The sequence below is a fragment of the Eublepharis macularius genome, chromosome 2, assembly GCF_028583425.1.
Source record: "Eublepharis macularius isolate TG4126 chromosome 2, MPM_Emac_v1.0, whole genome shotgun sequence".
In the NCBI taxonomy this organism is placed as follows: Eukaryota; Metazoa; Chordata; class Lepidosauria; order Squamata; family Eublepharidae; genus Eublepharis; species Eublepharis macularius.
Window position 1 is genome coordinate 67,226,202 of NC_072791.1, and position 23,796 is coordinate 67,249,997.

The 23,796-nt window shown below is 43.6% G+C and overlaps 1 protein-coding gene across 1 annotated transcript in view; it reads left to right on the forward strand.

Annotated features, from left to right (window-relative positions):
• The window catches only part of TYRO3 (TYRO3 protein tyrosine kinase), an 87,665-nt gene that overhangs the window by 34,857 nt on the left and 29,012 nt on the right, over window positions 1–23,796 (forward strand). Inside the window, exons 4-9 of the mRNA XM_054971726.1 lie at window positions 146–316; window positions 7,715–7,801; window positions 12,358–12,473; window positions 20,038–20,215; window positions 20,706–20,848; window positions 23,103–23,247. Of these exons, the coding sequence (XP_054827701.1) occupies window positions 146–316; window positions 7,715–7,801; window positions 12,358–12,473; window positions 20,038–20,215; window positions 20,706–20,848; window positions 23,103–23,247 (840 nt within the window). The remainder of the gene's footprint in view (window positions 1–145; window positions 317–7,714; window positions 7,802–12,357; window positions 12,474–20,037; window positions 20,216–20,705; window positions 20,849–23,102; window positions 23,248–23,796) is intronic.

A 23,796-nucleotide genomic window follows, 5' to 3' on the forward strand; every position in this document is an offset into this window, starting at 1 on the left:
TGCAGTGGTTCCTAACACCACATGTCTTCCCTATAAAACAGCAGATCTAAGTGTACTACACTTTTTACCTGTATTGTGTATATAATCAATAAAGTTCTATTTTAAAAAAAATCCCCTCCATTCCATCTATCCTTTGTTCTTGTAGGCGTTCCTTACTTCACCATTGAACCTGAAGATCTGTCTGTAGTCCCTAATACTCCCTTTCATATGGCCTGTGCTGCAGTTGGTCCACCTGAGCCAGTTACAATTGTCTGGTGGATGGGCGATTCAAGAGCTGGGCTTCCTGACATCTCCCCCTCCATCCTCAATGTGTCAGGTAAGGCTTTCTCCAAGGACAAATGAAACCACAAACAAGGGATGTAATATTGGCTGATGAGACATAATCATTTTGCCAGTGTTATGTGAGATGGTCTCTCAGGTGTGTTACAAAGCTGAAAAATAAGTAGTAGCATTAAGTATCAGATATATAATGGAGGTCACCAAAGATGCAGTTGTCTCTGGTAAAATGACCATAGAACTTTATTTAATTGTATGTGATGTATTTAAAATGTTTGTATCCTGCTCTTTGGGCTACAAAATAGATAATCCTGTGAATAAATATATGAAGCTATTGTTATTCCAAGTCAGAACCCTGACCTGTCTAAGTCAATACTGTGTACCCCGACTAGCAGCAGCAGCCTGTGTGGTCTCAGGTGGTGAACCTCTTTCACATCACCTGCTACATCCTTTAGCTTGAGGTGCTAGGGTTCAATCTGGGACCTTTTGCAGACTATACTTTCTATCACTGAGCCACAACCTCTCCCTCAGATGAATAGGCCTGTTCAACTAACGCAGTTTGTATTACCTTCCAACTCTCTCCATAGTATAACTACACTTTTGTATGTATATTCCCCTAATAAATTTTGGTTTTATTATTTATTGTATTTATTCTAATGCCTGGATCTTCTCTGAGTGCTTCTGTATCCTCCAAAAAGACAGGGAGGCAGCCCATTGCATTGGTGTGTAGAAGGGAAGAACCTGCAGGCACTGAGATTCAGTAGACAGAACCTTGTTAGAACCCTGAGAATATCATAATTATAATTTTTAAAAGGTAAATGTCCATCCTTTAAGAAACATGTGATGGTATTCTGTGAAACTAAACCCACTTACAATTTATTTATTTACGTCATTTATACCCTGCCTTTCTTCCCAATAGGGGACCCAAAGTAGCTTACGTTGTTTTCCTCTCCTGCGTTTTATCCTCATGATAGCCCCGTGAAGTCGAATCATAAAATTGGAAGGGATCTCCATGGTCATCTAGTTCAACCCCCTGCACAATGCAGGAAATTCACAACTACCTCCCCACCCTCGCATCCCCAGTGGCCCCTGCTCCATGCCCAGAAGATGGCAAAACAGGTTCCCTAGTCAAACTGACAAGGGGAAAATTGCTTCCTGACCTCAAAGTGGTGATCGGCATTACCCTGGACGTGTAAGAAGGGGCCATGAGTACTAAGCACTGATGTAACCCTTCCTGCCCTCCCTCTTGCGATCTGCCTAGGTTCATAGAATCAGCATTGCTTTCAGATGGCCATCTAGCTTCTGCTTAAAAACCTCCAAAGAAGGAGAGCCCACCACCTCCCGAGGAAACCTGTTCCACTGAGGGACTGCTCTAACTGACAGGAATTTCTTCCTAATGTTTAGCCGAAAACTCTTTTGATTTAATTTCAACTCATTGGTTCTGGTCTGACCTTCTGGGGCAGCAGAAAACAACTCCGTGCCATCCTCTATATGACAGCCCTTCAAGTACTCTCAGATAGGCTGAGAGTGTGTGATTGACCTGAGTTATAAAGCTACTCCACTTCTCTGCCATATCTGGCACCTTCATAGGTCCAAGCCACATGCTTACAGCCACATGACAGCTGTGGAAACTCAATTTTGAAGTGCTGCAGGGGCCTGATTTGGATTGGGACTGTGGAGTGGAGAGAAGAGGTGCTCCTGACTTTGCCCCCCATGCCATTTTCACAGCCTGAAACAGCCCTGAGAGTGTTATTTGCAGCATTGATCTGCACATGTGTTGAATGCTTCTGTTTACAGCCCCCCTCATAGGGCAAATTGCTCCTCCCACTGGGAACTCATAGCTGTGTCCTGCTGGAAGTCCCTGTGTTGATCACTTTATGTGTAATGTGTAGTTTGGTTCATAGTTATTAAGTTGTTAGTTGCCTTAGATGTATGAATCCACTTATTTGTTTGTTTATAGTCCACCTTTCTCACTGAGACTTAAGGAAGATTACGCAATCTGACAAAGGAAAATGATTTAGCAATGAAACGTCCTCAGAGCCATCACTGGAAAGAGTGGGGAGTGGTTGCATTCACAGCCTTAGCACTCATGAAGCTGAAAAAATGCTGAGTCAAATATTTCTCTACTATCATACCCTGTTGCCACAGACTAGAGACTGACCTGGTTGATCCAACACACTTCTGACATTCACACTCATTCCTGAATTATCTTTAACATGTAAAGATTGGAGTAGGCTGATTGGCTATCATACTGTCACCTTGCTGAGGGTAAGGATACTTGTTTACATAAGCAGGAGTACTTGGGAATGAAGTGTACCCCTTTCTGTTTAATCCAAAGAGGGCTCCAAATTCTTGGTTCATTCTCCAAGTGAATTCTGTCTACGCAATATAGGAATTAAGCCTTGCATGTTCACATAAGTCATATCCTGACATGTTGGCTCATACGAGCAGCAACACTTTATATTATTTTCTTTTTTATGCTTTTTTAAAAGGAGCACAAAAGATAAAAAGCAAAATACACCCCAGGAGAAAGAGACAGATAAATAACATAGGAAGAGAGAGTACAATGATGAGTAAATATGGTAAAAAATGTTCAAGATGAGTATAATAACTCAGATTGATATTAAGTTTGACTCCTGAATATGAAGGGGTTGAAGACCCTGAAGCAAATAGTGATTTATATGAGTACTAGTAACAAAGTCCATTGTGGGGAAAAATACAATGGGCTCTAGAAAGGAGAGGGTGGGCAGGCAGGCAGGCATTGCCTCGTCCTCCATGATTGAACCCAGCTGGGTGAAATGGGGGAGGCAGGCATTGTCACCTGCTCCCCTCCTGATTCCAGCCGGGCAAAGGGGGGCGGGCATTGCCTCCTGCTCCGCACCTAATCCCGGTGGGTGAAGGTGGAGGGTGGGCATTGCTGCCTGCTCCGCTCCTGATCTTGGCTGGGTGAAGAGGGGTTGGACATTGCCTCCTTCTCAATGCCTGATCTTGGCCGGATGAAGGGGGTGGGCATTACCACCTGCTCCGCACCTGATCCTGGCCAGGTGAAGGGGGGGCGGGCATTGCCTCCTGCTCTGCATTTGGTTCCATCCAGGTGAAGGGGGCGGGCATTGCTGCCTGCTCCACGTCTGATCCTGACAGGGTGAAGGGGTGGTGGGCATTACCACCTGCTCTGCGCCTGATTCCGGCAGATTGAAGGGGGAGTGCGCATTGCCACCTGCTCTGCTACTAATCCTGGCTTGATGAAGGGGAGAGTGGGCATTGCCTCCTGCTCCATGTCTGATCCCGGGCAGGGGAAGGGTATTGCCACCTGCTCCGCTTCTGATCTTGACTGGGTGATGGCAAGGGGGGGCATTACATTCTGCTGATTCCAGCTGGATGAAGGTGGGGGGCATGCGTTGCTACCTGCTCTGCTCTTGATCCTGTGACAGGACCCTCTGGAGGCGCACCAGGGTAGGAAGTGAGTTGTCAAGAATACAGTTTGCCGTTTATATTGTAGAATAGGCTAAAACTTGAATCCTCAATGCAAAATAAGCTTTTTCTGTTGCAGAGGTTTTTGCAAGTGGAGAAAACACTCCAAAAACAGAGGTTTTTGCAAGTGGAGAATTAAGAGCAAGTTATCACTTCTTAAGCACTGTTTGCAGAAATGTCACATCAGGAAGCAATGGATGTGGAATCAAAATTGTGTGTGTGTATACACACACACACACACACACAAAACATCAAGATAGCCCAGTTTGGCATGCTGAAAACTGTGCCTCAGTAACCTAGGTGAGCCTACCAAAGAAATATCAAACCCAGTTCTCAACATTCCATCTCATTGTCCCAACAGTCCGCCATCTTCTCAAAGACAGGATAGAAACAGGCTTGTTTCTAATGGCTGGGGTGAGAAGCAGGAGGGAGAAGATTTAGCTTACACCTCAATAGTGTCTCTCAGTGCATCCTTTTACTTTCTCCCATATAAGTAAATGACTGCCACACATTCTTGTGAGGAAAAGTAAAATGTTGCTCTTGGGGACAACATGGTGCGGTAAAACCTAATTACCCACTCCTGTTATTGAGTAGTATGAATACCACCAACAAGGGGGAGAGGACTATTGCTTCTCTTCCCTCTTCTGAAAACAACTCCAGAGTTGCAGAAGGATAGGCAGCTTGTTTACAATGCTCACCTCAGAGAAATGAAGGCCTGTATTAAAGAGGGAGTAGCAGTTTTGCACTGGAACACTTCCAGTTGGTTTGTGTTGTAAAACCAGAAGTAAGTTACTAACTTCGGAGGTTTCAGTCAGGAGGACTCATGTATGACAAAGCCTTTCCAAATACATTTGTAAAGGCCAAGCCATTTTGTGATTTATTTCATGTTTTATGTTGCTGAAAGTCTGAGGAGGATTAGCTAATAAATCTCCAGGACTTGAAATCAATATTTTCTTCATGGTTTAACTCACTTGTCTTCCTGAGCTTTGCGTGTAGGTTCTTGTCTCTGTAGGGAAAAAGAGGGATCAGAGAGTGAGCCTGTGCTGTTAGTAGGTCATCATTCCTGAGGCATGCAAAAACAAAGACGCCAGGAGCAGACAAAACAGCTGGTTTTGGCAAAGTAGAAAACCAAAATACTTAAAGAAAACAATAATAAAACTGGAACCAAGTGAAGAGGGAGCCACCATTTTAGTGACTCAGCTAATTCATGTTAAATATGTAGATTGTATCTCCTTCACACAGGAACTCTGTTTTCTTTTTTATACTGTGAAAGCCAGTTTGGTGCAGTGGTTAAGAGCAGCAGAATTCTAATCTAGAGAACTGGGTTTGTTTCCCCACTCCTCCTCTTGAAGCCAGATGGGTGACCTTGGGTCAGTCACAGCTCTTTCAAAGCTCTCTCAGCCCCACCCACCTCTCAGGGTGATTGTTGTGAGGATAATATAACACACTTTGTAAACTGCTCTGAGTGGGTGTTAAGTTGTCCTGGATGGCAGTATATAAATTGAATGTTGTTGTTGTTTATACCTTATTTTTCTCCCTGATGTGGCTCACAACATTATCCCCTTCTTCATTCTGTCCTCTCAAGAATCCTTTGAGGTAGATTAGGCTAAGAGTTTGTGATTGGCCCAAAGCCACCCAGCACACTTCTGTGGCAGAGTGGGGATCCAAACCCAAATCTCTATACATAATAATGTATCAGTAAGTTATAGATGGTACAAAGACTGTTAAGAACATCATCAGCCTTCCACGTCAGATCTAATTTATCAAAAAGCAACTGTTAGCAAGCGTAAGGATCCAATTTATCCATAAGCAATTGTTAGCAAGAAATTAGTAGTCCTGTACACACAAATACATTGCACGTTGACAGAATGCACAAGTGTGGGCATGAGAGTGCTGGACCTGCCCCCTGCTTCTTCCTCTGTGTGATCACTTGAGAACATGGTGCCTACACTCCCTCCTTGTGGTGCACATACACTTTTCCCCTGTGATCAGCAACATTCAGAAGGAAGGGAACATATTTGCGGACATTTTCTCTGTACAGTCACCCTTTGCAGATGACCCCAGCAGTGGGGGCGGGGCTAGCACACTAATGCCTTCTATCCCTCTCTGTGCATTTAGTCAACGTGAGGAGGGGTTGTGTGTAGAGGAGTAATAATATTGGAGGGAAGTGGTGATTCTGAGGTGATTCTGAAGCCAGAGGTCTTATTCCTTATCCCTTTGTTGGCTAAGTGGCAAATTGAGTATAAACATTCCCTTTCTGGTTGGGTAGCCTTTGATCCCATTTTGTCTCATTGTTAATAGCTATAAAAGCGATAGGGCAAATTGCCAATTAGGCTGCTTATTGAGAGCCTTGCTTACAGGTCACGTTACTAGTGTTTTATGTAAAAAGGAGCTCAGACTTGGCTGGTAGCATAATAGGCTAGTCTGCAGCTTGTTTGTGGCTCTGTTTCTAGAGCATTCCAAACCTTGGGCTGAATTGGATGCAGAATTCCTTATGAGCTTGGTTGTAGAGGTTGGTGCTGGATGTCAGATCTGGGGTACTCTTCAGGCAGCTAGCAGGAAAAAAGCAGATCTTGCAAATATACAGTGTGGTTTCAGAGCTGGTCACCAGCAAACCTGAGGACAAATTAAGTCAATTTTCTCATCCAATCTGGATTCAGATAGTCTTCTGATATGATTAATATTTGAATTGTGACAATTGTGTATGTACTGTGTTCTGCCAAAACATCCATTTCAGAAGCTTTCACATAGAATACTGGAGTGAAAAACGCAATTTACACAAATTCCGTCTTCTGTTGTTCACATGGGCGGGGAGGGGGGAAGGTTTGAGCAAAGTAAGCATTGAAAATATTCTTAAAGGATAGTTCATAGCAGCTAAAATAAACTAGAGTTTTGTGACGCATTAAAGGTTAACAAGATTTTATTCCAGCATAAGCTTTCGCAGAATAGAACCCACTTCTTCAAACCACATGGGTGGTCATCTACAAAGCTTATGCCGGAATAAATTTGGGGAGCCACAAGACTCCAGATTATTTTAGCTGAAAATATGCCTCTGGAAGAAAATGTAAGTATGATTCTTTTCTCTCCAAAATAACTACTAGGCTCAACAACAAACAGTTAAAGATGGGGGGATTGTAATAGTTGAGAGATTGGTTTTCTGCATTTTTGATTTTTTTCAACACAACCATATTAATAACTGGAAAGTTGCTAGGTGTACCCAGCCACTCATACCAGCGGCGGTCCATTATGACATACATACCTTTTCAAATAAAAGTCTCTGTCTTCAAATAGGAACAAAAGTACTTTTTCAAAGCTTTGTTTGTGACCTTTCTCCCCCCCGCCCCCCCCCCCGCCAAAAACTGCTGTGAGTTTCCTCTTGGAAGACTCTACATTTGTACAAAAGCTTTTATTTTAAAACTGTAGCTCTTGTTGCACTTTTTTAGTTAAGTAGTGTCAGCGATGATATTCAAGTTTGTTTGTTTTAATTGGAGGGTGAAGAGATCATTCAAGAGCCATGAGAAGACCTGGTTGGACCTAAACATTTCCCCAGATGTTGCACAAACATGCTAGTGGAATGCCACAAGCCATGCCTTCAGTGCAGCAAACAATAGGGAAGAGGCCAGCCAAGGACGGCAGTGAGATCACAATGAGAGAGCAAACAGCCTAGCACTTGGGTTGCCTGTTTGACACAATCCCCCCCCCCTTCACACACATCTTGTGAACTCATCTACAATGCCACATTTTTTCCTCTTTTATCAAAAGAAAACCAAGTTGACATCCTAATTACACCCCCAAATCCATGCAATTTTGATCTGCTTCCAGTTCAGCCTCTGACTTGCATATAGAGAGTCTGAGTTGCATGTCAAACATAACTGAAATTCTGCTTGAGGTTGAAGCTGGCAGATTGTACAACCATTTTATATGTGTTGCTTTCTTATTCGTCCTTTTTTTCTTGGCTGATTTCCAGGTATTAATCAAAGCACAGTTTTCTCCTGTGAAGCCCACAACATAAAGGGCCTATCTTCATCTCGGACAGCCACTGTGCAAATTAAAGGTGAGAGAGTCTTCCTTGCCCTTGAAGAGAAAGGCATTTAGGGCAGAAGGAGCGCTGTTTAACAGGAATGGGGGGGGGGGGCTGGAAAAGCTAAGTTAAACAGACTCAGCCCCACCCCCACCCACCCCGTTGCTCACATGTACACATGCTCTGCTCCATACTTTCAGCAGATGAAAAAACATACTGTGCTCACTGTTTGGTACACAGGCCAGTTCCCTTGCAGCAAAACTGGCAATTAAAAAGCAAACCTCAGCTGACTCAGGAAGTGAATGTGACTGACGCAAGATAACAGATTTTCCTTGAAAAGGAAAAAGTCAGAGTAGCAGTGCTGTTTGTGGGAGATGGGCTGTGACGTAATCTGCAGTAGGTAAATGGGGAAATCTTCCTTTTCTGTACATGGAGACTGGTTTCTATGCAGGCCCTTTGTGGTTTGTTTTGCTCCAATGCATTGGATCTCATTAAATGCTGAAAACAGTAGGAGGCAGATCACCAGCAGGGAAAATTTCAGCAATGCCATGGTTTGTATGGGTCCCTACGCTTCACAGCACTAAAACCATCATTTTAACCTTGTAATTTGGAGCCTAATAATTTTTGCTCTCTCCACAGTCATTGCTCTCATATTGTGTTTTCTTCCTCCCTCGCTTAAGAAACTAAAGCAACTACAAGCTTGAAGGAATTCACTCCCCCATTCTTTTCTTTTTTTTCCCATGGCACTTGAGTTTGCTTGTTTTTTTAAAAAACTTCTATAGGCATACATTGGTTTAAGGCAGGATTGCCAGGCGCTGTATTTTAAAGGACAATTTCTTATCACAAACATGGCCATGGAGCTCTTGCCACTGTGAGTGCAAAGGCATTTGCAGCAGCAACAGAGCATCCACAAAACTGCCCCCTCTGCACTTTCCTTGGCTACACCCAACCCCTGCAAACAGCAGAGATAGTAGATTGGGGTAATAGTAGGCTAGTGTAACACTGATTTTTTTAAAAAGGCTGGAAAGCCCTCTGGCTTCAAGGGGCAGGAATGGTGGCTTTGGGGGCTGAAACAAGGAAAATGGCACCATTTGAGGGTGGGCCTTTCTTGTCCACACAGAAGGCAAAGTTGCTTTGTCTGTGATCTTTCCAAAAAGATCATATCAAACCAGGTTTGGGAAAGCTTACAGCAAGTGGGCAATTAGGGGAGGACTAATTGTGTGGATGCTCCGAAAAGAATCTGCCTTCGTTCGGATGCCAAACTGGAGCAAAACCTCTGTACGGAAACAACCAACCGTGTGCAAGTCAAGAATCTGGAACATAATAAACATGGAAGCATTCTGAGTATTTCACCTACCATTATATGAGCAGTGCCCTGTGAAGCCTCTGAACACAGAAGGTACCTAGTCAAGGGTTGGGACTACACTTTTCACTCTATCCTTGTTGAATAGGATGCAGAATTTATTACGTAAAAGAACAAATACCAAGGATCATTTGGGGTAAGGAGAAAAAATTCACATGAGGACCAACCATTCGCACCCACCTCATTCAGTGAAGATTTTCCAGCCTGGTAGGTTTGTGGCAGCTGCAGATCATTCCATGTGCTGCCAGAGTGTGTTTGTATCTCACGGTAGGGCCCAGCAATCACTGTCCCAGATTCGTGCCATGATCTCTCCAGACCATCGCAGTAGTGAGCCATCTTGATGGCAGTGACTGGCAATGTAATCCTTAGCAGAGTCACACCATTCTAAGTCCATTCAAGTCAGTGGGCTTAGAATGGTGTGACTCTGCATGGGATTACACTGCTAAAGAGGGATCCAGAAACCCCCGCCACCTCTTTCCCAAACTTACTTGGCCCAGGAGATTGCAAGGTTTGGTGAGTTTCCAAAAGCATGGACCCCACACTCCTCCTCTCAAGGTGGAAGGGCTGTCCTCTTCTTGACTTTCTTGGGAGGACATCTGACCAGACACCTTTAGAGCAGAAAGCTGGGCTTGATGGACATTAGGAGTGGTTCAGCAGGGCTTTTAAAATATTCTTTCAAGTATCTTGCTCTGTGATTGCACTGAGACATTAAGGAGCTATTGCAAACAAACAAAACTGGGGCTCATCTCAGACTCTCTACACGAGACACCTGGTCACATGTTCATCAAGTGTCAGGAGACACAGTGTTAGCTAGGAAGCATAGTTTTGAAAGACAGAGAAAGTGGAGATTGCTCCAGAGGGGACGGATTCTCTCACAGGCCTCCGCCACTTCTGGCATGTTGGATTATCTCCCCTTCCAGAGCTTTTACCCTGCTGCCCTCAGTACTTAAAACTTTGAATCAACTGAGCCTTGGCAGGGCAAAGGCTCTGGAATGGGAGACGCCAGAGGCGGTAGAAGCCTGTGAGAGAATCCATCCCCTCCAGAATGATCTCTGCCAGCTCTGGCATCGCCCCTTCTGGAGCCTTTGCCCTTCTGAGGCTCAGTTAATTCAAAGTTTTAAGCAGCCAAGGAGGCAGGGTAAAAGCTCCAGAAGGGGAGATAGTCTGGCATGCCAGAGGCGGCGAAGGGCTGTAAGAGAATCTGTCCCTTCTGGAGTGATCTCTGCCAGCGCTGTCTTCCAAAACTATGCTTCCTGGCTAACATTGCATCTCCTGAAACATGAAGAACACGTGTCAGCTGTCTTGTGTAGAGAGACTCTCAGTCTGATGACAAAATATTTGGCAGTTCAGAGCCTGCTACAAAGGGGAATTTTCTTCTTGCTCTGAAAATCTCAGATGTAGAGAAGCTGCCTCTTAAAGCTTCCTACAACCCCAGTTAGTGGATGAATTTACAGCCCTTTGAAGCAGGCAAGTGCTGTAAGTAAACAAAATGTGAAGGATTGCTGTTTACGAAAATAAGGGCAAAAGAGATGACAGAGAAGGATCAGAAGGCAAGAGAGAGCATTTTCTTAGCAAGGGAGTGGGAGCCTATTTCAAGAGTAAGTGGCAGCATGAATGGAGCTGTTGAGCCAAGAGTGGGAGCCAGAGATGATGGGAGCAATGAAGGGGCGGATTGGAGAGAGCCTATGGAGTGAGAAGGCTGGGAGTAAATGAGAGGAGAGGAGGGCCAGGGCGGTGGAAAGGGAGGGCAAACCTCCAGAGCTGATGCAGCTAAAAAGGCAGTGAGCCAAGGAAGACATTGCAGATAACACTCTTAAAATCAAAGAAGTGCACAGAAATGCTGTCAGTTCCCATGTATAAATCCTCTGGGGTTTGCTCAGGAGAATCAAGGTTTCTGAACCAAAGTAGTGGTCTCAGGTTGGTGATTGTGTCCCCCAGCTTCTCCCCACCTCCAGAAATCTACACTTCATTTTTGTTCTATGCTTCTCTGCATTCATTTCTAATGTGTCTTGGTATAAGATACATCCAACTTGTGATTTCATTTCTCAATAAAATTTATGTTACCATCCCATATGGGTCTTAGGAATTACTCCAAATTCATTAATAAAGAATAATAATGTTCTACAGCAAAATAAAACATTCGGCTCAACTTTGTCATTTCAGCTACCAGAAAAACAGCAGGGCTTTAGGAAGAGAGGGCACATTGATTTCTATCCTCTTGTCAGGACCAGAACTGAGAAGTTTTGGATCTGAGTTCTGCTGCCCAGTGTAATGAACCATCTGGGACTGTAGATTGGACGGTCCTTCCTCTGCTTACATAGGGGGCCAATGGATTTCCCTAATGTAAATAACAGCAACTTTGACAGTTTCACTTTACAGTGCCTTGTACCTGTAAGAACTCACCTGAGGGACTGTTATTTGGATCCTGATCCTAAGCACTTGTGTCTCCTACTTTTTACCGTGCCAGTTGTCTGTAGGCTTTGCTACATGCTACAAAGTACAATTGTTTGTTACTGGAGGACACAAGGACTTTAGGATGTGCAGTGGTCGTTCGTGCCTCCCAAACACGTGCTGTTCCTTTTCTCTTGGTGACCATGATGTACAGGGACAAGCAGCTTTGTCCTTCCCCCAGTGCACTGTTTTCTCATCTTCAAACCACTGTTTGTGAAACTACTATTGGTTCTGTTGTGGAAATTACATGTACCACATAAGGAGCATCATTTTCACAATGGAATCCATGCAAATAAAGTTTATTTTATCAAGTGGTGACAACATTTTTGGACTCAGACTAGAATGGAAATCCTGGATCCTAATTTAAAGTGGGAGGAGGTGAGGATTAATTCCAATATGTGGCTAATACTAGTACTCACCTTTATAAAGGACTATTCTTCTGTATCTCAGTATCACCGCTCTTTTAAAGACAGAAATGATTTAAAAATAAGGAACTTCAGACTGTCACCACTTGAACAACAGAATGTTTTAGCAAGTGCCTGTAACAAATGTTCTGTGTTTCCATATCTGTTTAGCCATCAAATAATGAATAAAAGGAATAAGTTATTCAGTGTTAATCAAGGATTATAATGGCATAGGAAGCCATCTCTATTCATACAATGTTCAGTTTGAAACCCTCAGGGACCTTATCCAAATTTGCAGACTGTATTGTCTGTGCATTTTTGTACAAATATCTGCTCAGTTCTGTTAAACAGTTTCCATCCTTCTGTTACAGCTGTCCCTTTTCCACCTCTCAATGTGACGGTAACCCGAATCACCAGCAACGATGCCAGTGTCACTTGGGTGCCTGGATTTGATGGCCGTTCCCCACTTCGTTCTTGTACAGTTCAGGTATTCATTACTCACGTAGACACTTTCAAAATAATCTACATAAAAAGGGGTGCAATATTTATATATTTTATTTTGGCATGTGAATTATTTGAAACATAGAAACATATTCTCTTCCTATCTACTTTGTTGGTCCCATCAGGGAAAAACAGAGAGATGCTGACAAAATTCCTACTCTTGTGCCATGCAGTGTGAGCTCCAGTAGTGTGAAATACCTGTTTTTAAAGGTTCCTAGCTACTGGGAGTATCTTATGGCGTTGTTGCATTGCAATTCTGCCACCCTGTTGTGCCCTCTCACATGGCTGGGACAGATATTGTCTTGAGCACCTGATGCATTCCGCAAAATGGAGAAGAGAACAGAAGGACAATGCAGAATGCAAAAAGAATGCTAGAATTTTCCTATCCCTTACCCACTTCCCTCTGGCACTGTATCCCCATCAGGAGAACAGATAAGTTGGGGTGGGGGAGGGGAGAAGAAAGAAATTCTGGGAGAGGCACCTAGAACTCTATGGCATTCCTGATGACATAATTGGGTGCACTGTAGTGTTTGGAGCACTTGGGTTGCAGCTCAAACAAATCCAGCTTGTTAACAATTCATCTTTTAAAAGTTTCTTTTGTCTGATCTGGAATCCAAGGTCAGCTCACCCACCTTGTAACCACCATCATCTTACCAAAGCGTCCTTTTCACATGTAGCATTGAACCATGTCATTAGGCAGCTGTTTGGGGGTCAGTCTGGTATATGAAGAATGTGCTGTTCAGTCTCAACTGACTCATGATGACCCCAACCATAGAGAGTTCAAGGCAAGAGATGAACAGAGGTGGTTTGCCATTGCCTTCCTCCATTTACCAACCCCAGTCTTTCTTGCTGGTCTCCCATCCAAGTACTGACCATGGCCAACCCTGCTTAGCTCCCAAGTCCTGATAAGCTTGGGCCAAACTGGGCTATTTAGACTGCTAGTGTAGTGTATACCCAGGTCTTAATTTAGCATAGCATTCTAATTAGGAAGGAAAAATGAGACAGGGAGACAAAATCTCAAAAGTAACTAATCTTTAGTCTCCTAATAAGTCTAGAAAGAGGAAATCCAAGAAAGAACAAAAACATGGAACAACTTTGCAATATAGTAATTAAGTCCTAGCACTACCTTTGATTGTTGCCTGCTTGGACTGAATGCAAAAGCTAAGGGGTATAAAGGGTGAAAAAATGTGTTGTCTTATCCTGAAGAGAAGAGTCCATGGGGTTGTGATCTTGGGTAGAAGAGAAGGAAAGCTGCTCCAGAATAGAGGAGAAATCCAAACTGACACCAACCAAGAAGCTGTAAATCCAAGGTGAGGGATTTAGTAATTCAACAGAAGGGCTTGGGTCTTAGTAGCAAGCCAACCACGAGGTTGGGAGAGGCAGCTCAGGCACAAGGCCAGTTTCAGAGTGGATGGGGCTTGAGATGCCCTTTTTAAGGGGCTTGGGAAGGATGAGGTTGGGATTCACAGTGGGATTACTAAACTCGGGAGGTGGAGAGCAGGTTCCAGGTGGAGTGACTGAGGAATGGTTCTAGTAGTTATAACATATTTCCCTAGGACAGGGACTGAATTGCTGGAGTAGACTAGATGAGGAAGAGAGCTCTCTAGCCATAGGTTATTAGCCAACAAACTTGAGAGAATCAGTTTCAGATGAGAGGGTGTTTAGGAGGCTGAGAACAATAGTCCTTTTATTGGCGTACTTCTTTGGAGCTTTCCATCAGGTGAGTTACTCCCATGTGGAGAGCCAGTTTGGTGTAGTGGTTAAGAGCGTGGGACTCTTAATCTGGAGAGCCGGCTTTGATTCCCCACTCCACCACTTGAAGCCAGCTGGGGGATCTTGGGCTACTCACAGTTCTCTGGAGCTCTCTCAGCCCCACCTACCTCACAGGGTGTTTGCTGTGGGGATAATAATAACATACTTTGTAAACCACTCTGAGTGGACGTTAAGTTGTCCTGAAGGGCGGTATATAAATCGAATGTTGTTATTATTATTATGTGGGAGCGTTCAGAGGAATTTCTGCTATATCAGCCTCCCCATCCTGCAGCTAGGCCAGAGGGTTTTGTGTGGTGTGCAGATATGAGGGTCCCCTGGAGTGCAGCATCGCTTGCAACAAGCTCCCTACACCTGGTACCTGCCTTTGAGGAGGGGTTGTGGCTCAGTCATAGAGCATCTGTTTGGCATGCAGAAGATCCCAGGTTCAATCCCCAGTATCTCCAGTTAAAGGATCTGGTAATAGGTGATGTGAAAGACCTCTGCCTTTGACCCTGGAGAGGTACTGCCATTTTAAGTAGACAATACCAACTTTGATGGACCAAGGTCTGATTCAATATAATGCAGCTTCATGTGTTCATAAGTCACTGATGTGGACCATGTTGTTTCTGACACGTTTAGTATAAAGTAGCATCAATTTAAGTAGTGCTGGGTTTCCTAAGCTCGTTTTGCTGTCAGACCTTGTGTTTCTAGGATTCCAGTCATGCAAAGCATCAGGCTCTCCAGCAGGGCCGGTGCCAGGATTTCTGGCGCCTGAGGTGAGACACCTACTTGCGCACGCACGCACGCACGCACGCACACACACACCGCTAAACAATTTTTAAAAGCAGAAGAAATGTAGGAAAATTGAAAAGCACAAAAGTTGAAACTTTTTATATTTTAAATTTAATTTTTATTTCTTATTTTAAATTTTAATTTTTTAAATAAGTGTGAGAATAACAACAATCTTTGTTTTTCTTATTGTGAGCCAAAAATCTATTTTGTGAGCAGAAACAGCAACTTGCATTGAAATTTTGAGCACACCTTCTTTTGTGTGTGTGTGTGTGTGTGTGTAAAAAAGTTTCCCTCTCTCTTTCTTCCCACCTCTCTCTGAACCCAGAGACTCTTGGCAGTAGAAGGAGGGCTTCTCTTACAGGGCCTGTTTGGAGGAGAGAGATATTTGGAAGGGGGACTGAGCTGAAGCCTTCTCTTTCTCTCCGACCCTCTCCAAGCCTTAAAATATTGATCATCTTTGTCAGAGATCCCTTTCGGGAACTACCCTCCATGCTCATCTTTCTCCCCCACCCTTGGGTTTGAAGTGAATGGCAGCTGACAGCTAAGCATGTGGTGTATAAATATTGAAATAAACTATTGGGGGAGAGGGGGGGTGATATATGTAAACTAGGGAATGAGAGAAGGAAGGTGATAAAGAGGGGGTGCAGTGCGGGGTGCTGCTCTGCTGGAGTGAAGGGGGAGCAGCATTGAGATCGGAGAATAGCAAGGGGGAGGGAGAACAAAAGGGAGAAGGGGGGAGGGAAGTAATAGAATTTAAAACAACAACTTTAAACCCGATAATAGTGATTTGCTCCTACCTGTCGCACAGGAAGGGAATTTTGTGTGTCTCACCTCACTTCCTCCTTCCTCTGTGGCGGTGCACACACAACCAGCCACTCTTTCCACCAAAAGCAGCCCCCCCCCCCCCAAAAAGCCTGAGGAAAGATGAGAAGTAGAATTGATGCCAGCTGGGGAGGGGGAAAGGGATGTACTAAAAGGAATGACAGGATTTCCCATTGGAAATAATGGGAGAGGCTTGAAGGCTCATTGGAGAAAATGTGAGCCAGGAATGCCAATTTACTTGCATGGGCTCCATTGAAATGCATTACAACACCAAAAAAGTGCAAGAGTCCAATAGTGAAACTGTGGCTCATGAAAGCTCGTACCCTACCACAAATTTTGTTAGTCTTATAGGTGCTACTGGACTCTTGCTTTTTTCTGCTGCTACAGACAAACACGGCTACCCATCTTGATCTATCAACACAGGCCCCAGAGTGGAATGACAGTCCCTGGGAGAAGAATCAGTGGACTAGGACTGGAATGACAGTGGGTGTGGAATGACAGGGGGTGTCATTCCAGTCCCAGAGCCCTGACCCTATTCCCAGGAGCAGTCGTTCCACTCTTTGACCTGTCATTCCAGTCTCTAAGCACAGGTTCTATTTCTAGGGGGCGTCATTCCACTCTGGGGCTGTCATTCCAGTCCAAGAAAACTTCTGCTACTCCCAGGGGCTGTCATTCCATTGTGGTGCCTGTAATTCCACTCCAAGAATGCTTCTATACTACCAGGGGCTGTCATTCCACTGTGCAACCTGTCATTCCTTCCCAGAGCACAGATTCTGCTCTGAGGGGCTGTCATTGCACTCCGGGAGTTGTCATTCCAGTCCCAGAACACTTCTGCTCCTCCCAGGGTCTCTCATTCCAGTCTGGTGCCTGTTATTCCAGTCCCAGAACACTTCTTCTACTCCCAGGGGCTGTCATTGCACTGTACTCTGAGGGCTGTCCTTCCAGTGGGCAATCCCCCTGTCATTCCTTTTAATACATGGTGGGGGGGGGAGCAAGAAAGAACTGAGGGAACAGGGGGGACAAAAGGTCAGATGGGAGTTCGCTGCTCCCCAGCCAGCTAGAGTGTCTCTTGTTCTTGGAAGCTTTGTCCAAGGCTTAAATTGAGAGAGAGAGAAGAGAGAGAGAGAGAGAGAGAGAAATGTCCCTGCTGATGGGGCTGAACTCAAAGCTCCTCAGACGCTGGCTGAGCAGGAAGATAGGGCTGTCCTTCTGCACTCCAGAAGAAACGCCTTGCTCCAAGAAAGGAGAACTCCTGCACGAGTGCACGGGAGCGCACACACTGCAGGGAACTCTGGTCATTGCGGGGCTGGCACAGCACCTTCTTCAGAGTTCAGCACCTGAGGCGGGGGCCGGCTCTGCCTCAGTTGAAGAGCCAGCCCTGCTCTCCAGTGGAAGAAGCAAAGTCTCCCCAGTATGAGTAGTTCTATCAAAACAATGATAATAGATTGTGCAATCAGCTTTCACTAGTGTTTGACTAGTCTTGCTAAAATATATAGAACCATCTCCCTCAAACACAGAGCATCGGCTTTTAATGCCAAGCTGTCAGATGTGGTTACTGTCAACTCAGCCAGGGCGATGTCTAAGGAGCAAATCAGGGCGAGGCTGGGTACATAATCACTGCTTGTTCAGTGCATTACACTTTGTTACAATACATTAAGATTTCCCTGTTCTTTCTGTAGTTTCCTGTATTGGCCAGTGCTCAGTGCTGACACACAGGTCAGATCACTGCTGCATACAATCCAGGTTCAGGACCAACTACAAACTTGATCCCTGATACAAAGTAATATAACATACATCCATGTTGGCAACGTGAGTCTGAAAGTCACTTCATTACTCAGTCTGGGGATAACACCACAGTTGTGGCAAAGTTAATCATCAAGTATACAATGTTAAGAATATGGGCTGTACAAAATCCAGCACATTACAGAGTGGTTTTGTGATTGCTTACTCTGTGTATGAGCTGCAATTCACCTGTGTTCATTGAGCAAGTGGAAAAGTAAACAAGGCTCGAATTACAAACTGAAACTGTCTCACAGCTACTATAGCCAGCTTAGTTCCATTAAACCCACATTCACAAGAAGACAAATTGGTTGTGTCAATGGGTCCTCAATATGAATCAGTTGTCCAGTGTGCAGTGCCAATAACTCTCGAGTTATTTCCTTGGATTCTCTCTTTCCATTGTATCAGAGAATGGTGTGCAGTTGCAGTCTGCCAACCTGTCTGCATGCAGCAGATCTGCTCTGCTTTTTGTACCATTTATGTTGCTGCTGACAGATCAGGATGAATTCTCTCCTGCACACTGGAATGCCAAGCTTGCCTCAGTCAGTACAGCCTATCCTTCCTACTTTGCACGTCCACCAGTCTCCATACAGTACTAATCCGTCTGAGTTCTGAGCTCCTCCCCCAACTTTCCATTTCTTTTGCAGCCAATGAAATGTAGAGGGAAGCAGAGTGAGAGTAGTTCAGATTTCATCTTCATCAGGCAGCCTTTCCTCTAAGCTTTCTAGCACTTTCAGCCTATGCTGGGAGAAACAAACAGGGATTTCAGTCTCCAGTCAGGTTTAGCATGACAATAATACTCTGTTACAGAATGCTTTACCTTGGGAAGGCAGCATTTTGGGCGCCAGCAGTATCAAGTTTCATCTGCGCTTTACCCCACTCTGTGCTCTCATTTTTGTTTCTCTGACCCATGTTACCAGATGGTTATGCATGAATGCCTCTAGCTGTCAGGGAATGTATGACAATTCTCCTTTAAGGACTGGGAAAAGTGATTATTTTTGAAGAAAGTTAAAGGTGGCAAAGGCATCATGGCTGGTGATGGGCACTCTTACCCAGTTGTCAACTTTGTACACAGGCTTTGTAGATTTTCATAGTACTTGTGTAAAGACAACAGTGAGCCAAAAAGGTGTGTGCATACAAGCTGTCTTTCCCACCTCTCGTATTACAGTCTATTGAATAAGCAGGAAAAGATGATAATGCTGGAACAGTATTTTCTTGTAGGAACTGAACATACCAGTAAAAATCCAGCTTCACAAACTATAGTGTACAAGAATTAGTTCTTAAATAGCCATAAATGCAAGTCTCGAAAAGCCTTTGTTGAAAATGTATGTTTTAAATAAAGGATTCTAAATAGGAACCACTACTCTGGAAAGGCTCTGTGCAAGTTATTCCTTTGATTTGTGAAGTGAATTCGATTTTTTTATAATGAGCTGTATGGTTACCAGCTCCCTGGTGGGGGAAGGGAATCCCCTCCTTGTGGCTTCTGCTACCTCTCACTTGGCTAGTGGGGGGTGGGGCAGGAACAGGGCTGGAAACAGCATGCTCCAGAACACTCTCGCATTGCATTGGGAATGACGTCATTCCTCGCGCCACATGTGAATGTTCTGGAGTACATGCATGCTGTGTGCATGTGTGAGGTATGTCCCTGCTGACATACCCCACCCCCAACCTCCCATTGTCTGCTTTCAGCCGTGGGGGACCTGGCAATCTTATAACCAGGCCTCAGACTTTCACTGAATAATGAAAGGGTTGTTGTTTTACCAATGCACTTCTTAAAAAAAATGAGTCATGCATAGTTCTGTATCTGTATCTGTATCTGGCATCTGACGAAGAGAACTTGATTCTCGAAAGCTTATGCTACAATAAAATTGGTTAGTCTTAAAGGTGCTACTGGACTCTTTTTGATTTTGCTACCACAGACTAACACGGCTAACTCCTCTGCATAGTTCTGGGATTTGCTTTATGTCCATATATTATATCTGTATAGTTCAGCAACAGTATATTTGGGCCCTCAGAAAATCTGAAGTAAGTGCTGGCTTTAATATATTTTGTATATGTTTACATCTTGAGGGCTTGCCCACCCAGAGGTTCTTAACTTTTTTGTGCTGTGGACTGCTTTGGCAGTCTTTTTTGTGCCATGAATACCTTCTCAGAACAGTATTAAAATGCATTAAAATAAAATACATAATTTCAGTTAGATTAGTATAAATAAAGATGAAATTTTTTTCTCATTCAAGTTCACAGACCCCCTGAAATCTCTCAGTGGACCCCAGGTTAAGAACCCCTAGTCTAAAGAATTAGTTATTGTACAGCAGTGTAATGAAGTCAAGCATATAATGTATTTTATGTGAAATTCATGAGATTGCATCAGGCTTCTATGTTCATTTTTTTTACTTTTGCAATAGGTGGCTGAACCTGAAGAAGAGGAGCAGTTTTCCATAGAAGTTATCCCTGTCCCATCCTTTACCTGCGGTTTACCTGGATTAAAGCACTCCACCAATTACAGTGCCCGGGTCCAATGTGCTAATGAAATGGGAAGCTCCTCTTTTACAGAATGGGTCTATTTTCAGACCTTGGGTTTAGGTAAGAACATAGTAGATGTGCATGAACACTTTGAACGATTTCCCCTTATAATTATACAAAACTTTTAATGATTCCCCTGGATCTCTGATGAAAGTAAAAATACAAAGCACATGTAACCATGTGGATGATTCAACCCATGGGCCACTTTACTTCCTATATTTCAATCTAGATTGTAGTTTACCAGTAACTCAAGTGAAGGTGTTCATTCTGGTTTCTGGGTGGAATTGCCATTTTCACAATTTGTTACAATAAAGAAAAAGGACCTTGGATTTCCTAGGACCTTGGAGAATCCTCTGTAGAACTTACTTGGGGAATTAGCAAGTGGAATATCAAGTTCCCATGAAGTCAGATTGAGGAGGACGGGGCCTCATGGAGCATGGTTGTTCCACATCCCCATACCTCTGAGGGTTGCTGCTGGGGATGCTCTCTTGTTTTCACTCCTATCTCTCTTTAAAACACAACATACATTGGAACTTTTCTCCCTATACAGCTCCAAACAGTACTGCACAAAATGTACATGTTATCCAGAGAGATTCTTGCCTGATTTTGGAATGGGAAACTGCAGCTTCAGAAATGCTTAGAGATGGTACTGTGGGATACAGGTTGGAATGGATTCAAGATAACATAACTCAGGTAATGGAATAACATAATAATTGCCTTGATAGAACAGAACAGGTTAACTGGCCAACTAGGCAAATGCCTCTTGGGGCTCACGGGGGCACAGTGGTGATGACCAACTTCTGTTGTTTGTCCTAAGCATCTAGTACTCAGAAGCCTGAGCATAAGAGATTCTGATTAGCAAGTAGCCTAATAACCTGGATAATAACCCTATTATTCTCAAATTTGTCTAATCCTTTTTTTAAAAGCTATCTAAGCCACAGCACCACATTTTGTGGCAGTGACTCCCACAAATTTTGTGAAGTATACAAGAACTTCCTTTGGTGTAAGCCTTTTGCCAAGAAGGGTGTTTTCACACATTACATGAATTAAATTGATTTGTGTTTAAATCCATCTACAATGTGAATACAAACTGAATATTGGTTGGAATAAATCTTTTGCTTTCTCTCCTGCAAATGTGGCACTGAAACCATGAGACAGACACACATGCATGCGGGAGACAAACTAAAATTTAGTCTCATGTGTGAAAATGGTATCAGTCAGAGCTACTTGGCCAGTAGATCCTTTGGAACAAGCTTAAAATGGGTAGCGTGTTCTGAATCAAAGAGAATCATACTCAGTTTGTCAGGGGTTGTTTGCTGTTTTCTTTGATTTGCTGAGCAATATCCTGGTCTCTCTCTCTCAAATAACTGGAAATATAAAAATGAAAATTCATCTGGGATGAGAAAGCTAAGAAAAGGTTCTAAACTAACAGCTCTGGAAACAAAACCCTCTGTTTCTCTTTTGAAAAAGCCACACATGATACTTATGAGTGGTTTTATGTCAAGATGGAAGGAGGTAATGTATATTATCCTTCACCAGTCTCTTCTGGATCAGGGCCCTGTTAATAAATGCAGGAACCTCCCTCTGCAAACGTAGATGACACAGAGCTGGGGGGCACATAAAAAAACATGTCCCAGTTTATCTTTTTCTCAGCTCTTCCTTGCACAAGGGCAGATAGGCCTGAATGAACTATTAGAAATAAATAGCAATTCTGAGAGCTAAAGTATATTGGTACAGTCTATTCACATCTGCTGTCAAGGGCTGTAAAAGAGTGGCCTAGGAAGGACATATGTCCCTTTCTTCCATTTTGCATGGCCTTGTGTTACTTTGGTTCATCATTGTGCCTTGAGCTTGTGTACTGTAGCATTATAAGGGCATATTGGCATTACTCATGGGATTGGAAAGTTGAACAGTGCCTAGGTGAGAAAGACAAAAAGAAAAATGCAGTCCAAAGACAAAGGAGACATGGCCTGAAATGGTCCTGTCATGTGGACTGGGAGAAGGTAGACAAGGGCCGTTTCCACATGCTGTTAAAGAGACGGTCTACTTACCGAAGGCTGGCGTTTTTTTCCACAGATTCCCGATGCCTCCAGAAGCAGGCAGTTTGTCTTGCGTCTAATCAGCGTCTTTTCTGAGACCGGGATTTCCCGCTCTTTCCTGTGCCGGGTCAAGGACGCTGATCAGACGCAAGACAAACTGCCTGCTTCTGCTTTGAAATCGGAGGCATCTGGAATCTGTGAAAAAAAAGCCAGCCTTCGGTATGTAGACCGTCTCTTTAACAGCATGTGGAAACAGCCAAGGAAACAGCGAGGACGCAAAAGATGTATCAGGATCTTCCCAAATGTGACTGATACTTTCTGTCATGTTGTTGGGGTGGAGGGGAATTGCTCCTCCAGAAGAAAATGTAATTCTCAGTTCAATCATTCCTTGTCTATCAGTGCAATCCTAAGCATTGTATATAGGTTCAAAGAGGCTTGACTTTAGAGGACAAAATTCAGATGCATACAAGATAATGCCTGAAACAGACACTCACAAGGTTAAACCCTAGTGCAAAAAAGAGATACAAAAATTAGTAATTGACCAATGACGACCTTGCATTTCTACTCCTTGAACAAGAGAGTCTACTCTAATGAAAGCAAAACAGTAGTTTGGAGATTCATAGAATCAGTCAGAATCAAAAGCTAATCTATCCCAACAATTTGCGGTGAGGCACAATGATGTACTCAACAGCCCATCACATTTAAGAGATCAGGAGAAGATGTTCATATAGCAAATAGTTGGAATATGTAGAAAAGATTCCTTCGATGGTGGAGAAAAGTCCTTTGTTGAAGGAAGTCTTTCTTTGTTGGAGGAAGACTTGGTAGGATCCAACTTAGCAGAAGGGAGTCTAAGACCCAACCCTGTGTCATTTGACTGCTGATTACAACTTTTGGTTTTCTGGTTTCAGGGGGAAATGGTAGTGCAGGAGACAAGAGCTAACCTTACTATGTGGAATCCCCTAAAAGACCTTATCATAAGAGTGTGCATGCTCAACTTGGCTGGTTGTGGACCTTGGAGTGAGCCTTTACTGGTAACAGCCCAAGATTTAATAGGTGAGTTGCACATGCAGTCAGGTTTAACTTTGTTTTTGCACAAAAAAGTCCCTTCCCTGTCAGGATGGCATATAAGCTGAGGAACAGTGACAGCTGCTGGTACCATTTTATGTTTCTGGCCCTGTGCTTCCAAGCACACACAGCTGCCTTTGTTGCATGTGTTAATTGAAGGAGATGGAAGCCAAACAAGATCAAGTAATCTAACAGAAGCAAAAACAAAAATCCCTCAGCTGTGAATGATATATTCAAGGGATGATGCTTTGAATAGGACCTGGCAGGCAGAAAGGAAATGCAATTCAAGGCCTCTTTGCCATTGCAAATTTTTTATAACTAGATGAAAATACATCTGTGGGTGTGGTATCCTAGATATTGCACTGGGGATGGTCATAATCTAAACATTTTGCCTTATACACTTGCAAAGACCAGAAAATGACAATTTTCACTAAATGTAAATGTAAGAATCCTGTTGGTGACTATAGACCAGTCACAATAAGCCATTGTTAGTTGCCATCATTATATATGTGCCATTGACTATATTCATACCCCATT